Below are 22,004 nucleotides of genomic sequence, written 5' to 3' on the forward strand. Positions count from 1 at the left end.
TAATGTAAAAAAAAAATGTTTCCTCTCTGAGCAAATGTTGAAATGTGCATGTATGTTTTGAAAAGTAGAGAAGCATTGAGTACTGGCTTAGGTAACGAGAAATAAGCTCTGATATTCTGACGACATGCAGAATTAAATATTTAATGCCTATGGAAATAGCATCTCGATCTGTCTGCATATGGTGTATAAAATAATAAAACTCCACATACTATCATAAATTAATAACGACGGAAGGAAATGAGGTCCTGGTTTTCAATATATTGCATGTAGTACATGCATGAACTACTTTGTATGTTGCATTGAATATTTAACAGCTTTTAGCCTTCCGCTTCCAGTATCATGCTGTGTAATACGCAGTCAATTCAACTCTGTACACATAAATACGAAATGGCAAACAGTTAACTAAAAGAATGATCGTTTAACAAAACCCTAATTTCCTGTCGTGCATGTTATTGTAACAGGTCAGTGAGGTAGCGCAACAACAAGTCCCAAAAAGCATCCAGCAGCCCAGCATACGTAACTTTACCTTACTCAGTTCGTGTAACCTAATTACCAATCACAGAATTTCTGGTGATTATCATTGTGCCTCAATTATGGTCAGTAGACGTCAATTTAATCACCAGAGTGACTCTCATTTCTATAGATAATTTACTTGAAACGAAACAATGTTTCCAACCAGCCTTTACGGTATACTGAAACTGATTGTATACAAAGAATTATGGGCCTCTCGGCAAAATAAAACAGAATTGAGTTTAACTAAGACTACATAGAAACATGCAAAAACAAATTATACAACGTACAGCTCCAAGTGTTTGGTTCACAAGCAGACATAAAACCATTAAAGGAATACCCATTTGCAGATCTCTAAGAAAATTAAGTTTTACAGTTCAGGAGAGGTTACAGCTAGAATTTAATACCAGATCACTTAATCTGTTCAACTGTTTAGTGCTGCTTTTATGGTTGACTCCCTGTTTGAAACCTAATTAATGTGGCGCTGATTCTCTATGCTGCCAAAATTGAGTATCTAATTTGTGTTAAATAAGTGTATGAATAAAAACAAATCAAAAATATAATAATATATAATTAAGAAGGGCCTACTTTTTTTAGAAGCCCCACTTATCAATCTAGCGTTGAATTTCCTGCTAACTTATAAGTCCTCTCTTCTCTTTCTTCCACGCTTCGTTGTATCTCGAATGTTTGTGGATGACAATCGTTTGTTAGTCAATGGACACCTTCAACTGATTGACCCACTTGGGGCTATTCGTCAGGGACGTGTTGGAGAAGGATAATAGGCTTCAACCTATCTGTTTTCCCTATAACACACATAACAACACAGAGTGAACATGACTCTAGAGAAGCAGTAGTCACAGCCACTGACGCTATATAGCGTCACATCTACCTGTAAGAATTAAAAGTGATGTCATCTGAAGAACTTCAACCAATCTAGGATGAAAAAGAAGAAATATATTCTATTATGCGGAAAATTCATCTAGGAAATTATTCCATTTCTGTCTTTATCGTTGCTGAAAACTGTTACATACCTCCGAAATGAGGTCGTCCCCGAACCAGCAGTATACGAAGAGGTCAAAAAGTGTGTTGAGCAGGTAGCTGCTTGTTTTACCAAGTTCTCGCACACCCTTAGCCCTCTGAAAGAAATGCAAATTCTTTATTACCAACTGCATTTCCTAAGTCAACAACAACACAGACTCATCGCTACACTGTTCAGACGTTCGTTAGTCAGCCACATGACACATACATTCTTGACACATTATTACAGATATGACGACCTTTCAAGATATCATTCCTGCAGCTATTCGTCATTGTTCATCTCCTGAGTATTGGATCAACAACAAAGCAATGCACTTCGGTGATATGAAACTGAAACCTAAAGCACTCAATTTTTTTTATTCTTCTTAAGAGTGCAGATCAGCTGTTATAACTGACAAATTATTTACTCATTCAGAAACAGTACTGGGGTCGTAATTTACTGCATCTTGAACAATCCAACTAAGTGCATTGAAATGTAAGGTTGCCATGTTACTGGAAACTGTTTCATTTCAAATATATTTTACTATGTTAGAAAAATTGCAAAAATGGTAGTTCTAAAATTTATAGTGTAACATTAAAAGAAAAATGTCCAGAATCTATTAGCGTACTGGTAGTGGAAGACAACGTGAAAGGAAAAGGTGAATATTTATGAGATGCTTGACACAGGTCACAGGTAAAAACAGGTTTCAGCATAATGCAGAACCTTTAATCCTTGAAGCTGGTACTCCTCTACGAACAAATGGTTCAGTATACGAATCTAGGAATAATAATAAATATAAGAGTGGCGGCATTTAATCAGTAGTTCACAAACATTTCGCTTAAAAATCCTAAGTGAAATGTTTGTGAATTACTGAGTTAATGATCGTCAAAGTAGTAAAGTAAAATTCATATGCGTTGGGTGTCAATGAAAAGTACAGCTGGAAACACTAAAGCATGTTAGTATATGTACAGTCATACAAGGTTCCTCAAGTGTCAAGAGAACCAGCTATGTTTCATACACGGTTAAAAATATTTATCAGTTCAGTTTCGATTTTCTTTGAAACATTTAGTGTAAATTTTGAAATTTCTGTATGTTCATATACAAGTGTGGACAGCATATGGAAGTTACTTCATTGTAACGCTATAAAGAACGTAAATTAGCAACATTTTCTAACATATTATAAATTTTAATAAACTTTGTATGTATTCTTCTGTGAACATTGAAAATTTCATTTTAGACTGTACAACGTTCTCCTGCAGATAATCATGTCTAGGATCTTGATACATCAATAAAGGTCGCTCAACAACCAACTGAACCCACTATGACGTAGCTGTACTTAGAGAGGTACAGTGGGAATTAAATACTCCACTGACACGTGGGAGATAGTCAAGAACACAAATGAAAGTTACAAATTATACACAATTTTCTGAAATGTGGTGTTCGAAAATTTTCCTCCTATGTTGGGTGTACTGATGTGATAGTGACAGCAGAACGACAAGGTTACGTGGGTAAATGAGTGTTGCAGCCATTCTAAGTCAGTGTGCATGGGACTGATGTTCCACAAAATAAGAGTAAAGGAAAAGCAGGAGAAAACTGTCAAGTTGTGGCTGATAATAATTTCGTGATTTCACTTTAGCCATCCTGTGAAGTAGTACGGCTACAGGGGCTTTGGAGCACTTTTCAAGCACCTGCCGCTAGTCAGCTCTGGAGTCAATCAAATCCAACGCGATTGTGGTTGGAAGTTTAAAAATGAAAGATGGCAGTGGTGGCATATTAAAAATTGCCAGACGGCATTGGCAGGAAAATGAAAAGATACAATACGGCGAGGCTAGCCCAGCTGTGAAAATGGGATACCAACAAAAATTCGGTGTGACAGAATTACCCAACTCATGGAAGTCGACACTATGGCATCTCGTTGAAAGCTATTAACACGATATGGATTTCACATCATGTTGAAAAGCACTTGAATGCTCGGAATTATTTATCAAAAACGGTGAAGGCTGTAATGTGATGTGCTTCGACATCTATGTTTTTTATCCAAATACGTAAGTCTCAGCTTCATTGCTTAGAATGATGCTATTTTCGAAAGTAGTTGAATGACTTGAATTATTTATGAAACATTCATCACATACCCACCCACCCGCAAATCCACACACACACACACACACACACACACACACACACACACACACACACGCACGCACACACACACACTCACAACCACATGCACTCATGCACACATATGCACGCGTACAATGGTTATGTGACTTAGAATGTTTAATCCACATTTAAATATCTGTTAAAATATGTAAAGAGGGTAACAGTATTTCCACATCTAAAGATATGTGAAAAACATAAGTAAGCATCCACACACAATATTTCTGTCATGTGACACATAGTTACCACAATATCTTACTTCAAACCTGAAATTGAGCTGGAGTTCTGCTGCAGCCTATCCTTGTATGGAGCAATTTGTTGCAATTTTCCTCTATTGTTGTGCTATTTGCTATAATTTTGCTGTAACATAACTCAGTATGGATCAGTTCATTACAATTTGGTAGGTGCTTATTTGTAACTGAGAGTACCATTTGTGATACAGTAAGTGATACAGAATGGGGCAATCTGTAGCAATTTTCTGGTAAGAGGTTGATGTGTGTGGAAAAATATTATATAGCCTCCACTATGCAGCAGCAGAGAAAGTATTTTGCACTGCAAGGTAGAGTTTTTATACTAGTATGGGGTCACTGTAGTGTATGGCGGAATTTGATATCAGTTTAGCTGAACTAAAACGACTTTTAAGGAGTAATGCAGATAGTACAGAAGTGAGAATCACATTCTTTCTTTGATAAGAAAATCAAAAATTCTGACAAGAGTACTTTAAACAACAAGTTAGATCAGCAGTAGTGTCATGTGACTTTTGTAATGTTGTAGAAAAAAGTTTATGTCTTTTCGTAAATAATGCTGATAAATTTAGGTTACTTCAGAGTGAGGCACAATAATATAGAACTACACTCACTGAAAAGTGCTCATTAACCTGCAAATTATATCAGTAGTTATGCTGTGTGTTGCATTATATAATAGAAATACTTTTATTTTTTTATAAATGACACAGGTTATTATTTATTGAACTGTATTACAAAGATAAAAGTAGTCTTCATAAAAATGCAGCTTAACCTAAAAGCTATGTCAGTGGCAGTGTGATACATATATCTCTAACGTTATGGGTTTTTGATTGAATTTTCTCATGTTGAGAATCTAGAAGGAGTGGCTTGTTTCATTTGGTAGAAAGATAAAATAAAATAAAACAAACTTTCTACATAAAGAATCGCAGAAATGCTTCTTTATTTTCGACAACTGATTTCAACATACTTTAAAGACCATACAGAAAATGAGAGCAAAGTCTGTCAAAAGTAGTAGTCGAAAATAAGGAATTTATGTTATCTTGCCTGCAGAAGGGTTTTTTGTGTTTTTGTTTCACCAAGAACGCATTTTTCCATAATTTGACAAATACTATAAATAAATTTTGGTTTCTGTAAGTCTGGTACAGTTATCGAACTATGCTCATGGAAAAGTGCAGTTTAACTTTTCTAGTGCTACTAGGGTCAATATCACCTTATAACCATATTGGTAATACATATCTCTCTTGGTTTCAAACCTATATGATTTACTTCCTCTGAGTCAACTGCATCCAATATTGTATTGCACTGTTTAATATTTAGAGCACACTAATATTTCTTCATGTCTTTTAGCACTGAATACCGCTTGCAGTCAGTATGAGCCAAATGTAAATGAGCTGTTAGTTTAAACAGCTGTAATTTATTTTTCTAGGTCAGTTCATTAAAATACTGTCAATATATTCCAAGTAAAATACTCGGGCTGTCATTCACCTGAGGAAACACAGTGAAACAAAAAAATCCTAGTACTAAGAGGGTTAAATAGTAGCTTGCGACAGTAGGCTAATATGCAAGCCGCGTGTACTTCAGTTTTGAGCGTTATATATCAATTCAGTTGCAAAAATAGGGTAATATCTGTTTTGTGCGCAATGTATTTATATATTTTGATATATAATACACATAATTTTATTTTGGTTCTAAACAGAATATTTGTGCCAGAATGAGATTTTCACACTGCAGCGGAGTGTGCGCTGATATGAAACTTCCTGGCAGATTAAAACTGTGTGCCCGACCGAGACTCGAACTCGGGACCTTTGCCTTTCGCGGGCAAGTGCTCTACCAACTGAGCTACCGAAGCACGACTCACGCCCGGTACTCACAGCCTTACTTCTGGCAGTACCTCGTCTCCTACCTTCCAAACTTTACAGAAGCTCTCCTGCGAACCATGCAGAACTAGCACTCCTGAAAGAAAGGATATTGCGGAGACATGGCTTAGCCACAGCCGGGGGGATGTTTCCAGAATGAGAAACATCCCAAAGGCTGTGGCTAAGCCATGTCTCCGCAATATCCTTTCTTTCAGGAGTGCTAGTTCTGCAAGGTTCGCAGGAGAGCTTCTGTAAAGTTTGGAAGGTAGGAGACGAGGTACTGGCAGAAGTAAGGCTGTGAGTACCGGGCGTCAGTCGTGCTTCGGTAGCTCAGTTGGTAGAGCACTTGCCCGTGAAAGGCAAAGGTCACGAGTTCTAGTCTCGGTCGGGCACACAGTTTTAATCTGCCAGGAAGTTTCATATGAGCGCACACTCCGCTGCAGAGTGAAAATCTCATTCTGCAAACATCCCCCAGGCTGTGGCTAAGCCATGTCTCCGCAATATCCTTTCTTTCAGGAGTGCTAGTTCTGCAAGGTTCGCTGGAGAGCTTTTGTAAAATTTGGAAGGTAGGAGACGAGGTATTGGCAGAAGTAAGGCTTTTAGTACCGGGCGTTAGTCGTGCTTCGGTAGCTCAGTTGGTAGAGCACTTGCTCGCGAAAGGCAAAGGTCCCGAGTTCGAGTCTCGGTCGGCAACACAGTTTTAATCTGCCAGGAAGTTTCAGAATGTTTGTGATCATAGATTTGTAGTTATAATTGTGTTATATAATAATAAGCTGCATGTTTTCTGTACTTGATACTATGATTCTTTTTGATATATAAACTTAGTTTAGTGCAAAGAACTATCCTCTCTTTATGGAAACCTGTCCATCATTGATTTCGTGTGCATTGTGTTGTGCTTACTATCTGTAATGTCTGCATTATGAAGTTATTTTTGCGTATTTCGTAAATGTGCATTTTAAGTGATACTATGTATTAAATCTCGTCAAAATGCCATATTTCTAGCATCGTTTGTTGTGCGAAAGTGTACGAAAATTTATTTTCAGCTCATAAACCAGATTCCAGACGTGTGTCAAGATCGAGAGCATAGATCGAAATGCCGATTTTTTACGTATTTTGATAAACATTACACTCAGTTTAGGTACAGAAATAGCATGGTGACACTTAATTTGAGAGTTCACAGTGATGTTCTAGGCAATATGTGAAACATGGTAATAACTGCGTGACTCTTAACATAAGCGTTGTGTTTCCTGCTAACATATTTGTTACTTCATACTTTAGACATGGACGTACGGTAAACTACGTCCTCGACATAAACGTTCTGTTGGTGATGAAGCTTGGATGGTTTTAAAATTGTGCACTACTTTAAACTTAGCACAATTGGGCTAGTTCCAATGATAGAATTTTTTAAAGTTCCTCACCTCCACCTTCCTGAATATTTTTGATTTTCCCACTACCACTATCTTACAATTATGAATTTCAATCTTTGATTTCGGCAACTGCAACATCGACTAGCAATGTCCAAAATGCTACAGCGATTCTATTCTCGTAATTTCTTCATAATTCAACAACTGCTATATCATGGTCTCCATCTTCACCCAAAAATGATTAACATAGTGTAGATGAGCTCATAACTTTTTCCTGTCAATTTATACAGTACATGCTGCGACCATCCATTCTTCCAATATGTGCAGACCGAGTATTATGTCATGATATTTCTTGTTGTAAAAGTGATTGATTAATTATGCTCAGTTAGGCAATAGAGATATAAAAGAAATTGAAACATGGATGATGGTGAGGCTTTCAGGAGAAGCCAGTATGAAAAAGCAGTGACGATAGTTAACAAATGCGATATGAGTCTGTGGCACACTAAAATCTTACACCCATATTAACTCCCACTGTCTGACGCAAATATATCTGCATCCATTCCCGTGGCATTGTAAGAAAAAAATTCTGTCGCCGCATTTGAATAACAGAACACGGGGAATATTTAAGAACAGCATTTTTCCGTTGTAGGGAAGCATACTTCGGCTCATTGTTCTGTCGAGGTCATTGGAGACGATTCTCAGTAGCGTCAGATGAAACAACAGACTTTTTTCTGAAACTTACCGGGAAATGTATAACGATAGACGACGGTACATTATATACACTGAACTGAGTGATACGTGATTTACCTTTGCAGCCTGAAACAGAAGTAAGCAGATTGATGTCCCATTGGCGAGGCATTGTCCCAGTAACATCCTGCCTAAACACTGCTCCAGTACCTCAACATTCCTGCCAACACGTGAAGTGAACAATTAACCTTACAAGCATGCTCTTATTAACGAATACTATGCGAGTGAGAGATTTAACGTTAATCTGTAATGGTAAAATGACTAATAAACGTAATGTTATAAAACCATTCAAGCCGAAGTATCAGATTCTGACGAAATATACTTTTTCATAGATTACTGCTTATATTGAGAGGAGAAAACAGAGGAAGAGGATACGACGAACGTACGAAGAAATTTAATAAATTATTCAATAGCCTTGCAAATAATGAAGACTGCCGCGCGGTGCAGCCGCGTGGTCTCAGGCGCCTTGCAACGGTTTGCGTGGCTCCACCCATCGGAGGTTCGAGTCCTCTCTCGGGCATGGGTGTGTGTGTTCTTCTTACCGTAAGTTAGTTTAAGTTAGATTAAGTAGTGTGTAAGTCTAGGGACCGATGACCTCAGAAGTTTGGTCCCATAGCAACTTACCACAAAATTCCAAAAAATGCCATCTAAGGCCTATGATTTTATGCAGTAAGGACAGACGAGGCCGCTTATAAGAAGACAATGAAACCCTCGTACCAGACTGAGAATATCAGACCGATGAGAGTTGCAGTATCTGATAACGAATATGTTTTTAACATGTCTGTGGAAACATTGGATAGTGACATGAAGAGAGGGGCTACGTAACGCACATGCGCATCTCCGGATAACGAAGCAAATACAATGATAGCTGAGTTGACAGAAAGGTCGGGTAATCCCTCACAATGTCTCGTAACCAACGCTAATTCTTAAAAACAATTATCACTGTCCACGCTTTCCACCGAAAAGCAGCTCACTGTCGCTATCTAGCGTTCCCGCACTTGCGTGTTCGCACGCCACCTGTTAGTAGACAATCCAGTGAGTGAGTTTGCTGGGGGTGGGTACAGGATCTTGCCATATGGCTTCGAAATGCGTTGATTTCTGCCCGTTGAGCTATTCAGTTACGCCAGAGTATTCAGCTATGTTTGGCTTTATGTTTGTTTCGTGTTTAAGCTTAAAATTGTTTTACACAGATTTTTTGCGGAGCGGGAGGGGAAGGGGGAAATTAATTACAATTTAAAACTGAATAAATAGGTCTTTACTAGTATGTTATTCAATTCACTTTAGACAAATGTGTGATCGTTAGCTGCTCGAATTTCATGTTACCCCGTAGATGATGGTGTATGGTAAGTGCGATGTTTCCATATATAGTAATCCAGTTGGCAGACAAAATACTGTTATTCATGCTGGGTGTTGGTATTTTACTTACCTAATAGTCTCTAATTGGGAAGTTATTTTTACTACCTTTCGTACTTTCTAGGTACCACGGGAGCATTCTAATTCATTTTAAGTTTGACGTTCGCTATTTATCGAAAAATGGTTGATGAGTGCAGGGTAGTCCCATTCCTTTTTGCTGATCAGAACCCAACTCGATTTTGTGAGATGTATACACTTTTTATTTTAGTAATGTTTTCTTGACTTACACGATTATTTGTCTATCAGCTTACACAGATTGCACCTGATGATGCATCTGAAATGGTGTGAAACCGGTGTGGCTGTAAATAGAAGATATCTTTTCAGCATAATATATGCAGTCTGTAGCTAACCTGATTCCAGAGTCTGCTACACTGAGAATAGTGTTACACGTTCAGAAAATCTCAGGTGTAGAAGAATGAATTTCCAAGTGGGTATATTTTGGGGCTATGTTTTAAGATAACTTCATCGTCTACTAGGTTCTTCTGATCACTGAGTAAGTGATTAAAGATTTTTATGGCTTATTACGTAACTGTTTTCTATTTCACGCCAAGGCTGAATGGAGCATTGTGCAAGTGAATATCCTTGGCATTTTATCCACAAATTCGGATTTTATTCACAATGCACAAGTGGTGGAGCCTAGACCTTTAAGAAAATCTGTAACATTCGACGTGCAGCTCAGTTTTTTATCAACATAAAAAAATCACTTATGAATTTCAAGAAAATATTGTTTATATATATAACCTTTGAAGATGCATCGAACTTGAAGGTCATGATTGCGTTATTAATAAAGCAACTAGTTCATCCGTTTTGCTATGTGATGATAGATCCGTTGTATATTTGAAAAAAACAAGAGCAGACCATCGATTTCTGTAGTACGGCTGCAGTGATTATATACGGTTCTAAACATGATCTCTACTTCGTCCTTGTCTACACTTCCTGGTTTATGAAAGTGATGTTGTTGTTGTGGCCTTCAGTCGAAAGACTGGTTTAACGCAACTGTCCATGCTACTCTATCCTGTGCAAGCCTCTTTATCTCCGAGTAACTGGAACCTACATTCTTCTGAATCTGCTTACTGTGTTCATCTCTTGGTCTCCCTCTACGATTTTTACGCTACATGCTAGTGCTAGTGCTAAACTGGTGAACACTTGATCCCTCAGAATACGTCCTACCAACCGATCCCTTCTTCTAGTGACGTTGTGCTACAAGTTTCTCTTCTTCCCAATTCTATTCAATACCTCTTCATTAGTTACATCATCTATCCATCTAATCTTAAGCGTTCTTTTGTAGCACCACATTTCGAAAGCTTCCATTCTCTGTCTAAACTATTTGTAGTCCATGTTTCACTTCTATACATGGATACACTTCATACCAGTTCTTTCAGATAAGACTTCCCGACACTTAACTGTATATTCGACGTTAACAAGTTTCTCTTCTTGGGAAACACTTTTCTTGTCATCGCCAGTCTACATTTTATGTTCTCTCTACTTCGACCATCATCAGTTATTTTGCTCCCCAAATAACAAAACTGATTTAGTACTATAAGTGTCTTGTTCCCTAACCTAATTCCATCAGGATCACCTGGCATAGTTAGACCTCGTTCCATTATTCTCGTTTTGCTGTTTTTGATGTTCATCTTATACCCTCCTTTCACCGACACTTTCCATTCCGTTCAACTGCCCTTCCATGTCCTTTGTTTTCTCTGACATAATTAGAAAGTTATCGGCTAACCTCAAAGTTTTTATTTCTTCTTGTTGGACATTAATTCCTACTCCAATTTTTCTTTTGTTTCTTTTACTGCTTGCTCAATATAAAGACTGAACAACAGTGGATAGGCTACAGTTCTGTCTCACTTCCTTCTCAACCACTGCTTCCCTTTGCTACTCCATTGACCCTTACAACTGCCGTCTGGTTTCCGTACAAATTGTAAATAGCCTTTCTCTCCGTGTGTTTTACTCCTGCGACCTATAGAATTCGAAAGAAGTTATTCCAGTCAACACTGTCAAAACATTTCTCTAAAACTACAAATGCTATTGACGTAGGTTTGCATTTCCTTATTCTATCTTCTATGAGAAGTAATGCGGTAAATATTGTCTCTCGTGTTCCTACATTTCTCCTGAACATAAAGTGATCTTCCCCGAGGTCAGTTTCAATCAGTTTTTCCATTCATGTGTAAAGAATTTGTGTTAGGAATTTGCAACCGTGACTTATTAAGCTGATGATTTGGTAATTTTCACACCTATCAGCACCTGCCTTCTTTGGAATTGGTACTATTATATTCTTAATGAAGTCTCATACATCTTGCTCACCAGATGGATTTTTTGTCGTGGCTGGCTCTCCCAAGGCAGACAGTAGTTCTAACGGAATTTTGTCTACTTTGTGGTCTTGTTTCGACTTAGGTCATTCAGCGCCATGTCAAATTCTTCAAACAAGATTATATCTCCCATGTCCATTGCGTCTTCATCTACGTCTTGATCTACTTCTCCCTTCTCTATACTCCTACTACCTTTCTGCTTTCCCTTGATTGCTTGGAACTGGTTTTCCATGTAAGATCTTGATATTCACATAAGTGGCTCTCTTTTCTCCAAAGGTCTCTTTAATTTTCCTGTAGTCGGCATCCATCCTACCCCTTGTGTATACTTCTGCATGCTCACATTTGTTCTCTAGCCGTTCCTACTTACCCATTTTGCACTCCCTGCCGATCTCATTTTTCAGACGTTTGTATTCCCTTTCCTGCTTATTTTACTGCATTTATATATTTTCTCCTTTCATCTATGAAATTCAATGTCTCTTGTGCTACCCAAGGATTTCTACTAGTCATCGTCTTTTTAAGTACTTGATTTTCTGCTGCCTTCAGTATTGCATCTCTCAAAGCTACCCGTTTTTCTTCTACTGTATTCCTTTCCCCTGTTCTTGTCAATCGTACCCTAATGCTCCATCTGAGATTTTCAAGAACCCCTTGTTCTTTTAGTTTACCCGGCCCCATCTTGTTAAACTCCTACCTTTTTGCAGTTTCTTCAGTTTAATCCACAGTTCATAACTAATAAACTGGGCTCGTAGATCTCGTCTACCATTCGAAATGTCTTACAATTATAACCTGGTTCCTAAATCTCTGTGTTACCATTATATAATCTATCTGAAACCTGTCAGTATCTCCAGGCTTCTTCCATGTATACAACCTCCTTTTATGATTCTTGAACCACGTGTTAGCTGTGATCGAATTATAGTCTGCACCGAATTCTACCATGCGGCTTCCTCTTTAATTCTTTTCCCCCAGTCCATATTCTCCTACGACTTTTAATTCTCTTCCTTTTACTGCTGACGAATTCCAGCCACTCATGACTATTAAATTTTCGTATTTCTTCACTATCTGAATAATTTCTTTTACCTCATCATACATTTCTTCAGTTTCTTCACCATTTGCGCAGCTAGTTGGCATATGAACTACTACTGTGACGAGTGTGGGTTTCGTGTCTATCTTGGCTAAAATAATGTGTTAATATGCTGTTCGTAGTAGCTTATCCGCATTCCTATTTCTTCTTCATTATTAAACTTACTCCTGCATTACCCCTATTTGCTTTTTTATTTATAATCTTGTTTTAACTTCGAACTCCCAACCAAATTTTTTGACATGTTACAGAAAATAGTAGCTGATAATATTTTCTAATTAATATTTTGTGTAACATAATTTGTGAATACAAGAATGGCATGTCTTAGTAAATACTCTTCTGGAGTTGAAATTAAGGCTCACTAAAAATTTTGCTATTTGATAGTTGTTTTACAGTTCTTGTGTGCATAATCCCTCCCAGTATCATCAAGAAAGAAGTAAGTGTGAGACTGGTAATTATTAGTATTTGCCTTAGTACCTTTTGTATAAATCTGTCAGATGATAATAGTATATTTCGACACATCAGAAAATAAAAACTGTGGCTGTGGTGTGCTAAGTTTGTGCCTCATTATATTTCATATATTAAGTGATTTATATGAGATAGTATAAACATCTTGGGGATTTTTGCTTCTGAAATTTAATGACGTACATAATGTATTGGCAAAGGAATGAATCAATTTTGGTTACGTGTATGTATGAAACAGTGGCGTCTATTCGTTACGTGTCCTATAGCTTTATACCTTGAACTGTTCACTCTAATACTTGCGAATGAGGAATGATTTTTTTAAATATGGTGGCTATGTGGTTGCCATCAATTTTTACTTAATTGTTTTCTCTGAAATCGATAATACCATGTTACTTAACTGAATTTCTCGTTTCCTCTTAAACATTGCCTATGTAGGTTCATCATCACTGTTTTAACTATTAATGTGCGTCATTATACACTTGAATTTTCTTACGATGGCCCTATATGTCTTGCAATATGAAAATGGGTCTACTCTCTTGCTAGTCTCGACCTTTCCATACACTGTTTTTATCTTTGCATATGATTTGTTAGTTCATTTCGCACTTACGACTTTTTCTTGTTTTGTTTGTGCTATACTCTTGAGTAGAAGAACTCTTGTTAAACATCGATGTAAGTTCTTCTGAGGTTTTCACTCTCCAACGGAGTGTGCGCTGATATGAAATTTTTCTCAGATTAAAACTGTGTGCCGGACCGAGACTCGAACTCGGGACCTTTGCCTTTCGGGGCCAAATGTCCCGAGTTCGAGTCTCCGTCCGGCACACAGTTTTAATGAGCCAGGAAGATTCATATCAGCGCACACTCCGCTGCAGAGTGAAAACTTCATTCTGGAGACATCCCCCAGGCTGTGGATAAGCCATGTTTCCGCAGTATACTTTCTTCCAGGAGTGCTAGTTCTGCTTCGGTAGCTCAGTTGGTAGAGCACTTGCCCCCGAAAGGCAAAGGTCCCGAGTTCGAGTCTCGGTCCGGAACACAGTTTTAATCTGCCAGGAAGTTTCAGTGTAAGGCTTCACTGCATCAAGTACAATTTCAAAAGGTAAGAAGATAGCAGAAAATGTTTAACAGTATAAAACTATAATTCACGGTAATGAATAGCGATTTATTACTTATGATCTCACGCCAACTAGATGTTAAGTTATTACCAGTTTAAAGGCAGAAAGGGTGTAACATTTGCCGTTCGGGGCTTCTATAACGTTTACAGACTGAATCTCTTTTTCTTATCATAATGAAGTACTGAATAATACTCAGACCTAACTCTGGTTAAGCAGTATGGCGCGATTAACCTTCGACTTTACATTGCTGGAAAGCATAGCAAAAAAATCATACTCAGATAACGTAGTTTGGAGCAATTTTAATCCGATGTATTACATAAACTGTTTATTTTCCTAATACGCAAGAGTATAACTACAAAGAGCACTAGACAGTGATATTAGTTTCGTAAACAGAGATCAATGGGATTGTTGCTCTGTTGGCTCCAACCAGTAGCAGAACAAGATCTGGGACGTCACGAAAACATACCTGTATCTGTTTCTTTGAGTTAACTCATAAACACCGCAAACTCTTACACAAATTCTAATGGTATTTAACCACATAGTTTTGCGTTTACTAGCTTAGCAAACAAATGATCGTTAAATTCCTCCTGTTTTAAATTCTGCAAATAGCTTTTCTGTGGCAAGATGCATAATGTGGAAATCATCTCAATTAGAAACACTGTAGTCATCCTTTTAAGCAGATCCAGACAGGAAAGTAAGTGTATGAAAGGTTTGTTCGAAGATCCTCCAGTAAGCATTTCAGTATATGAGCACATTCCATTGTATTTGCAGTAAATGCTGATATATTGTATCCTTTAGTCATATCCTGATTTTCCGTATAATTTATACACTGACGGAAGAAAATACAGCAGCAAAAATTAATTAAAGTAAAGTAACGAAAACTCGGGAATACATTTTTGTAGGTAACATATTTAAGTAACTAACACTGCAAGATCACAGATTATCGTAAGCGCGTTGTAACCCATTGGAAATTCAAATGCTGTTACCAGAATGTTGAATGCAAATATGCAGACGTGCATGCTTTGTGTTGTTTGGGTGCCAGACTTTAGCTTTTGGGATGGAGTTCCATGCACTCGGTCAGCCAAGATAGAGCTGTTTGTGAATGACGCTGGAGTTGTCGCCCGATCGTGTTCCACTTGTGCTCTACTGGAGACCGGCCTGGTGATCGAACTGGCCAAGGAAACACGTCGAGACCCTGCAGATCACGTTGGGCTACAACAGCGGTATGTTGACGAGAGCTATCCTGTTGTAAAACACCCCCTGGAATGCTGCCCATGAATGACTACGCAACAGATCGAATCACCTGACTTAGGTACAAATTTGCATTTAGGGTTAGTGGTATAACCACGAGAATGCTCCGATGTCAGACGAAATGAATCCCAGGTTATAGCTTTAGGTGTACGTCGTGTGTGTATAGCACGCCGATAGGTTGGTTGAAGGTCCTCAAGTGGCCCTCTTCTGACCCACACACGGCCATCGTTGGCACCGAAATAGAATAAGCCATCATCAGAAAAGACCTCCACACTGCCTTGCGATGGGCTGTTGCTTGACATCACTGAAGTCGCAAACGCCAGTGATTTGGCGCCAGTGGAATGTAAGCTACAGGGCGTCTGGCTCGCAGGTGTCCTCGAAGTAACCGGTTTGTATCACTGTAGTAGAAACTGCTGCTCAAGCTGCTATTGGCGATGCAGTAAGATGCGCCAGAGCAATACGCAGAAGACGATGGTCTTCCCTCTCGGTAGTGCCATGTAGTCGTCCTGGAACCCGGTCTTCTTACGACCATACACTCTCACGATCACCGCTGCCAGTAATCACGTACAGACAGTGGCTACAATCCTGCCAAGTCTTTTTTGTAGTACCGCAGAAGGAATATCCAGCTCCGTGTAGCCTTATTACACGACCTTGTTCAGACTGTGTGAGGTGTTGAAAGCGTCGTCCACGTAGCCTTAAACGCATTTTTGACTAACATCAACTCACCATGTCCAATCTCAAAGGTAACTTACGCTCAAGGACGTTACAGCATGAGTGTAAAGAATACATAAGTTGCTTCCCCGTAGGGGCTCTACTAGCGCCCCTCTTACGCGCTGGCGCGAAATGTGAATAGACATCACCTTTCAGATGTGGAAACACGCCTACCAACTTTTGTTTTGGTCACACAACTCCTTCTTGGTGCTGCGATTTCTTTCCGTGAGTGTATATCTTCTATCACAGTAAACGGCTTAGGGTCCATCATTTTCTGCAAGTACTCAAACATATGGACACTTTCCATTTTGTTTACTATAAGTGCAGGTATCTTACATTCCCAAGTAGCATACAGATTTTTCCATGTATTGTGTTTAAGGCCACTTGTAAGCCTTCTTGCATATATTCAAATTCTTTCCTTCCCAGTGACAGTTTAAATTTTTTTATGGTAACTGTTTTAGTCAAATCCTCCAGCTTTCCTTTATAGGACTTAGAACTCTTTCATTTCCATTTTTCGTTTGTATACATGACACATTAACTGCACTTAAAGGAGTATCTTCAGTGGTAGGGAATGGTTTAAGCCTGTTTTATATATTGCTTCTTTTTCTTATGACTTGCAGAACAACATTGTTCTTGGAAACGAATCCTAATTCATCAGTACCGATGTCTGATGGTATTAAGGAAAACAGTGTTGTGAATGTTGAACAATATGTTCATATACCTTCAACATAACATTCACGCTGCACTTGTTCGCGTCTGCTTTAAGAATTTCTACACAACTTCCAGGTTGGCAGGCAAATATAGCTTTCCCTCTCAGTTTTGCATTGCTTCAGGGTTAAGTGGTACAACAGCACACCTTCATATACTCTCATTGCAGCAGTAGACACATTGCGGAATAATCCTAAACACAGTGCAGCAGATGTTCAGTAAGCCGTAGTTTTCACTACATAGAAGTAACTAGGACACCACGTAAGAATTGTTTGTTGGAACTAAGTACACTTAGACAGTCTTCCTCTGGGTCAAACATACCATTAGTTCTGTTCTTGCAAACAGTAATCTGCAGTCTTCAAGCACGGAAGAAATAAATTTTTCCTATAGGCACGTATTAGACACGTATTAGGGCACCTTATGTAGTGATAAGATGGCTGCCGACATCACCGTTCCCACATGGGCTTGTAAATCGTGTATTAATTTGTTATACTTTAGTATTCTACAACTGAGTCCGCCTCCAGAGCCGAGTGATTAACCGATAGAACCTCATACAGGGGACTTCCATTCCCTTTACTGACAAGCAGTTTTCCTTTGAGAGAATACTGTACTGACTCGCAATGCCAAATGAGATTCTAGCAGATTAAGAAGTAGCTGCTCCTAGGCCAGAATGTCGATAACAGCTATACTCATGTGTGATGATCCCATGCCTCTCCATGTTGTTGTTGTTGTTGTTGTGGTCTTCAGTCTTGAGACTGGTTTGATGCAGCTCTCCATGCTACTCTATCCTGTGCAAGCTTCTTCATCTCCCAATACGTACTGCAGCCTACATCCTTCTGAATCTGCTTAGTGTATTCATCTCTTGGTCTCCCTCTACGATTTTTACCCTCCACTCTGCCCTCCAATACTAAATTGGTGATCCCTTGATGCCTCAGAACATGTCCTACCAACCGATCCCTTCTTCTTGTCAAGTTGTGCCACAAACTTCTCTTCTCCCCAATCCTAATCAATACTTCATCATTAGTTACGTGATCTACCCATCTAATCTTCAGCATTCTTCTGTAGCACCACATTTCAAAGGCTTCTATTCTCCATATAACATTCAATTATGAATAGGATGATTCCATCCACTGAAGATGAGTGGAGAAACACTGTCAAACGTTTTGCGGTTTATTGGAATTACCTGCACTGTATCGGGGCCTGTGATGGGCAACGCCTAGTGATTCCATACCCAAAGATCATTGGCAGCATGTATTTTGGTTTCAGAGGAACTTTTAGCATTGTTCCGATGGTCATTATTGATAATAACTATTATTTCTAAAACGCTAATAGAAGCTGTCAGGGTCACGTTTCAGACGGTGGAGTTTTCCGAGAAATTTTGGTCTACAAAGGAATGACAAAAAATGAGTAGGCATTACCGCCTCCTGAACCTCTTCTTAGAAGCAATCAGGTAACACCGTAGGGATCAGCGTTCGATGATGCAATTCTACCACAGGTACACTTTATGAAACGGTTTTCAGACTATCAAGAGTGAGTGTCTGTAGGAGACAGAAAACTACCGACACTTTCATGCTCGCAAAGAAGTGGACAACAGTTTTCAGCTGTTGGCATCAGTATTTCATACATTTAGAAAACCACTGTCGCTATCTGTGGAAAATGCAGAAACTGTTATTACAACATTTGTCTATCATCACAGCTTCTTCCGAAAAAAAATTCACTGCTAAAGCACTGTACTCGTATCAAGGAACATTTCAAGGGCTTATTTCAATAGTGGTACAAGTCCATATTTGTTCATATTGAGACAGAGAGTCCTAAAGTGAAATGAACGCTGAAAAATCTGCAGTTGAGATACCAGAAATATTCAAGCATATGGCTTCTTGCTAGAGATGAATCTTTCTTTCTGTTTCTTTAGATAATTAATTTCCGAAGCATTATAGGCAGAAAAGTGGAGGTAATGGACTTTTACCAGTATTGAAATAAGCCCTTCATTTGGAAACGACAGGAACGTTTGAAATGTTGTTCGTGGATCAAGGAGATTTTGTAAATCCACAATCCTAGTGGCATGGAGAATTTGCAACGCAGCCGTAAGAGCTCAGCCTTAGAAGAAAAGGAAGTATGGGATGATTTCACGTCACATGGAAGACATGTGCCTTCGCAAGATCACAACTGACGAGTACACAGGAAGAGAAAATACGAATTTTTATTTGCCTAGTGCGGCGTGCAACAATGCCGCAAGCGCCATGTAGCCACGTCACCGTGTATCGTTGAGTTGCCCCATGTAGTATCAATAACAGCTGCATATCACAATTTGCGCAAATAGTGCCTAGGTGGAAATGCAGCTCAAGGGAGGAAAAAGATTACACAGATGTTGACTGGATTACAATTAAACCTTCCAGACAATCAAGACAGATAAACGCTTATGAACTATGCTCTGTCTGCCTATAGTCAGTTATTTACCTGAAGTGTACAGAATGCAAATGTGGGTGCTTGGCGGAAACAGTATCATGAGGGAAGAATATGAACTGCTCAAGCATACAAGATCTCGGCATTTACTGAGAATATAACGGAAAGTGATCATACGTTGGAGTACTCACACAAAACGAAGGAGCGGGGCACATTCACTGCATAAGAAGACTTATGAGAAATTCATTTATAACCGTCCTTTCCGTTTCGAGCTGCAAAAAAAGGGTGGTTACATTACATCTAAGTGTGGTAGTCCGACTATTGAGCATCTGTCAATAGAATAGGCCCTTACAGAGTCTAAAACTGACGTAATAACTACATTTAATTATGCATATGTGCAGACTGAAGTGTCGAATTAAGATTTGTAACGATGCAAGGATTCCACCAGGGTATCCTGCTGGCTAGGCAGTGCACTAACCACTACGCCACCCTGGCACAGTGGCTGCCAACAGCTACGCGGACCACCCTAGCACACCTCCCTCCTGAGTCAAATTTAAAATTCACGCCTCAACCGACTTGGGATTCCCCCTAAACTCTAATAGCACGCTACACTCTCCAGTTGTACTGGAGTAGCACAAAATCGACGGAAAACTTGATATTGTGAAAATCTTTCAGGAACGACATAGTTTCACTTTTTTACTACATTTAATATTCGTGCCTTGCTATTATGATAAACCTTAAGTTCCCCACACAGTTTCAAGTAGAATATGGCGAAAAGTGCCTGAATTTATGAGTTTATATAATCTTGGCAAATAACTCAGAAAATTTTTGTTTCTTTAAAGCGATATTACACTTTCGACACAAAGACTGAAAAGTCATTCGTGGTCATAGAGAGAATTTTAGAACATTGTTCAAAGATATTATTATCCCTGAAGCCCATCGTAGCAGAGCATATCTTTGAATTGAAAATTGTAATTCTTTTTTCTTTAACCTGCTTTGGAGATTATGAGTCACTGTATGAGACAGGAAAATATTATAGTAGCACTTATTTTGAGAGTCTATTTGGCTTTGCACGAGAGTGAGTGATGACATCGTACTGGGGCCATGTCTGAAAGTTGGATGCGTACAGAGAGCAGGACTGCCGATTTTGGACAGTATACAGTGAGTGGCTTTTTAGTTTATAATGGCCTGTAAAGAATAGGACTGCGATTTTCCATAATTATACTACTAATCTCTTAGCTCAATATATTGTAAACTGTACAACATACTACCATTTGAAACTTCCAAGCAGATTAAAACTGTGTGCAGTCCAAGATAGGAAGTCGTGACCTAAGCCTTTTGCAGGCAATTGCTCTACCGACTTAGCTACCCACGCACTTCTCGAGAAGCCGTTCTCACAGCTTCACTTACGCAAATATCTTATTTCCAACATCCCAAACTTTACAGTAGAGGATGAAAGGATATTGTGAACACGTGGCTTAGCCATAGACTGTGGGACGGTTTTAAAATAAAATTTCCAGTATGCAGCGGAGTGTGCGCTGATACGAAAATCGGCAAGAGGGAAGGGTGCTGAGTCTCTATCTGACACACAGTTTTATTTACCAGGAAGTTCCTAATTAGTCTACATTCCACCACTGATTAAAAATTTCATTCTGAATACTACCATTTGCTTCTTTCGTCTGCTGGACGACATAGTAATGATTCAGTTTTTCTATAAATATTCGCAACATTTCCAGGGGTGTTTATACACTGTTAGAATTGGAAATGGTATGTACCAAGGCAGAAAAGCAATGTAATGCTGCCAATTGTTGTTCTAAGCAAAATAGCTTGGTTTCAGTAGATATCAACTAGTTATTTTTAATATGTACGGGGCGTGCTGAAAAGTAATGATTACGAATTTTTATGTTAAATATCTTAAAGCTTTTTGAATAAAAATCTTCATTAACATTCTACGACTTTATTTTTCATATCTACATGTTTATTTCTGAACATAGTCACCATGGTGAACAAAGCATTTCTCCAAACAGGAGACCAGATTGTTGATATATTCACTGTAGACTGTTTGACACTGTTAAAAGAGTCACAGCCTCACCTCTGCTTCCACCAGTTCATCACTATCAAAGCGAAGTCCCCGGAGATGTTCTTTTAGTTATGGAAACAGATGAAAATCGGATGGGGCCAAGTTGTGACTCTATGGAGGATGATCAATGACGGGGTTCACACTGCGCCAGATTGCTGCACATTCCGCAGCTCTCGTGTGTAGTCTGGGACTGACAAACTGAGAAGAGCATGCTCCATGTGTGGGCGGTTCGAAACAGCACTGTGCTTCTCACTCAGCGACAGAGATACGTTACACACCCCATGTTGGACACTACAGTTGGGAACTTCCTGACGGCATGGGGGTTACAATTTGCGTCAGCGAAGGAGGAAAGTTGACCGATTAATGCATGGCCTGTAATATGTGAACCGCTACTGAGAACAAAGTGAATAATTCGGGTTCATTACATTTCAGCACGCTGTCGTATAACAACTCCTTCCTCTATACTCTCCATACTGCTGATTAATAATTTATATGTTTGACATATGGACCCTCTATACACGTCTTTCTCAGACATAATATATCAAACTCTGAAATTATGTGAGCCCAGTGGAAGATCAGT

General features: G+C 38.9%; 1 protein-coding gene and 1 non-coding gene across 2 annotated transcripts in view; one reads left to right on the forward strand and one right to left on the reverse strand.

The window, feature by feature from the left end:
• Positions 1 to 22,004, reverse strand: part of LOC126195372 (odorant receptor Or2-like) — an 88,870-nt gene that overhangs the window by 30,583 nt on the left and 36,283 nt on the right. The window contains exons 4-5 of the mRNA XM_049933946.1: positions 7,958 to 8,057; positions 1,542 to 1,646 (exon numbers count right to left, since the gene is read on the reverse strand). Of these exons, the coding sequence (XP_049789903.1) occupies positions 1,542 to 1,646; positions 7,958 to 8,057 (205 nt within the window). The remainder of the gene's footprint in view (positions 1 to 1,541; positions 1,647 to 7,957; positions 8,058 to 22,004) is intronic.
• On the forward strand, positions 14,118 to 14,192 carry Trnas-cga (transfer RNA serine (anticodon CGA)). Its single transcript has one exon. It is a non-coding gene; the product is annotated as a tRNA-Ser (tRNA).

The sequence above is a fragment of the Schistocerca nitens genome, chromosome 7 (assembly GCF_023898315.1).
Source record: "Schistocerca nitens isolate TAMUIC-IGC-003100 chromosome 7, iqSchNite1.1, whole genome shotgun sequence".
In the NCBI taxonomy this organism is placed as follows: Eukaryota; Metazoa; Arthropoda; class Insecta; order Orthoptera; family Acrididae; genus Schistocerca; species Schistocerca nitens.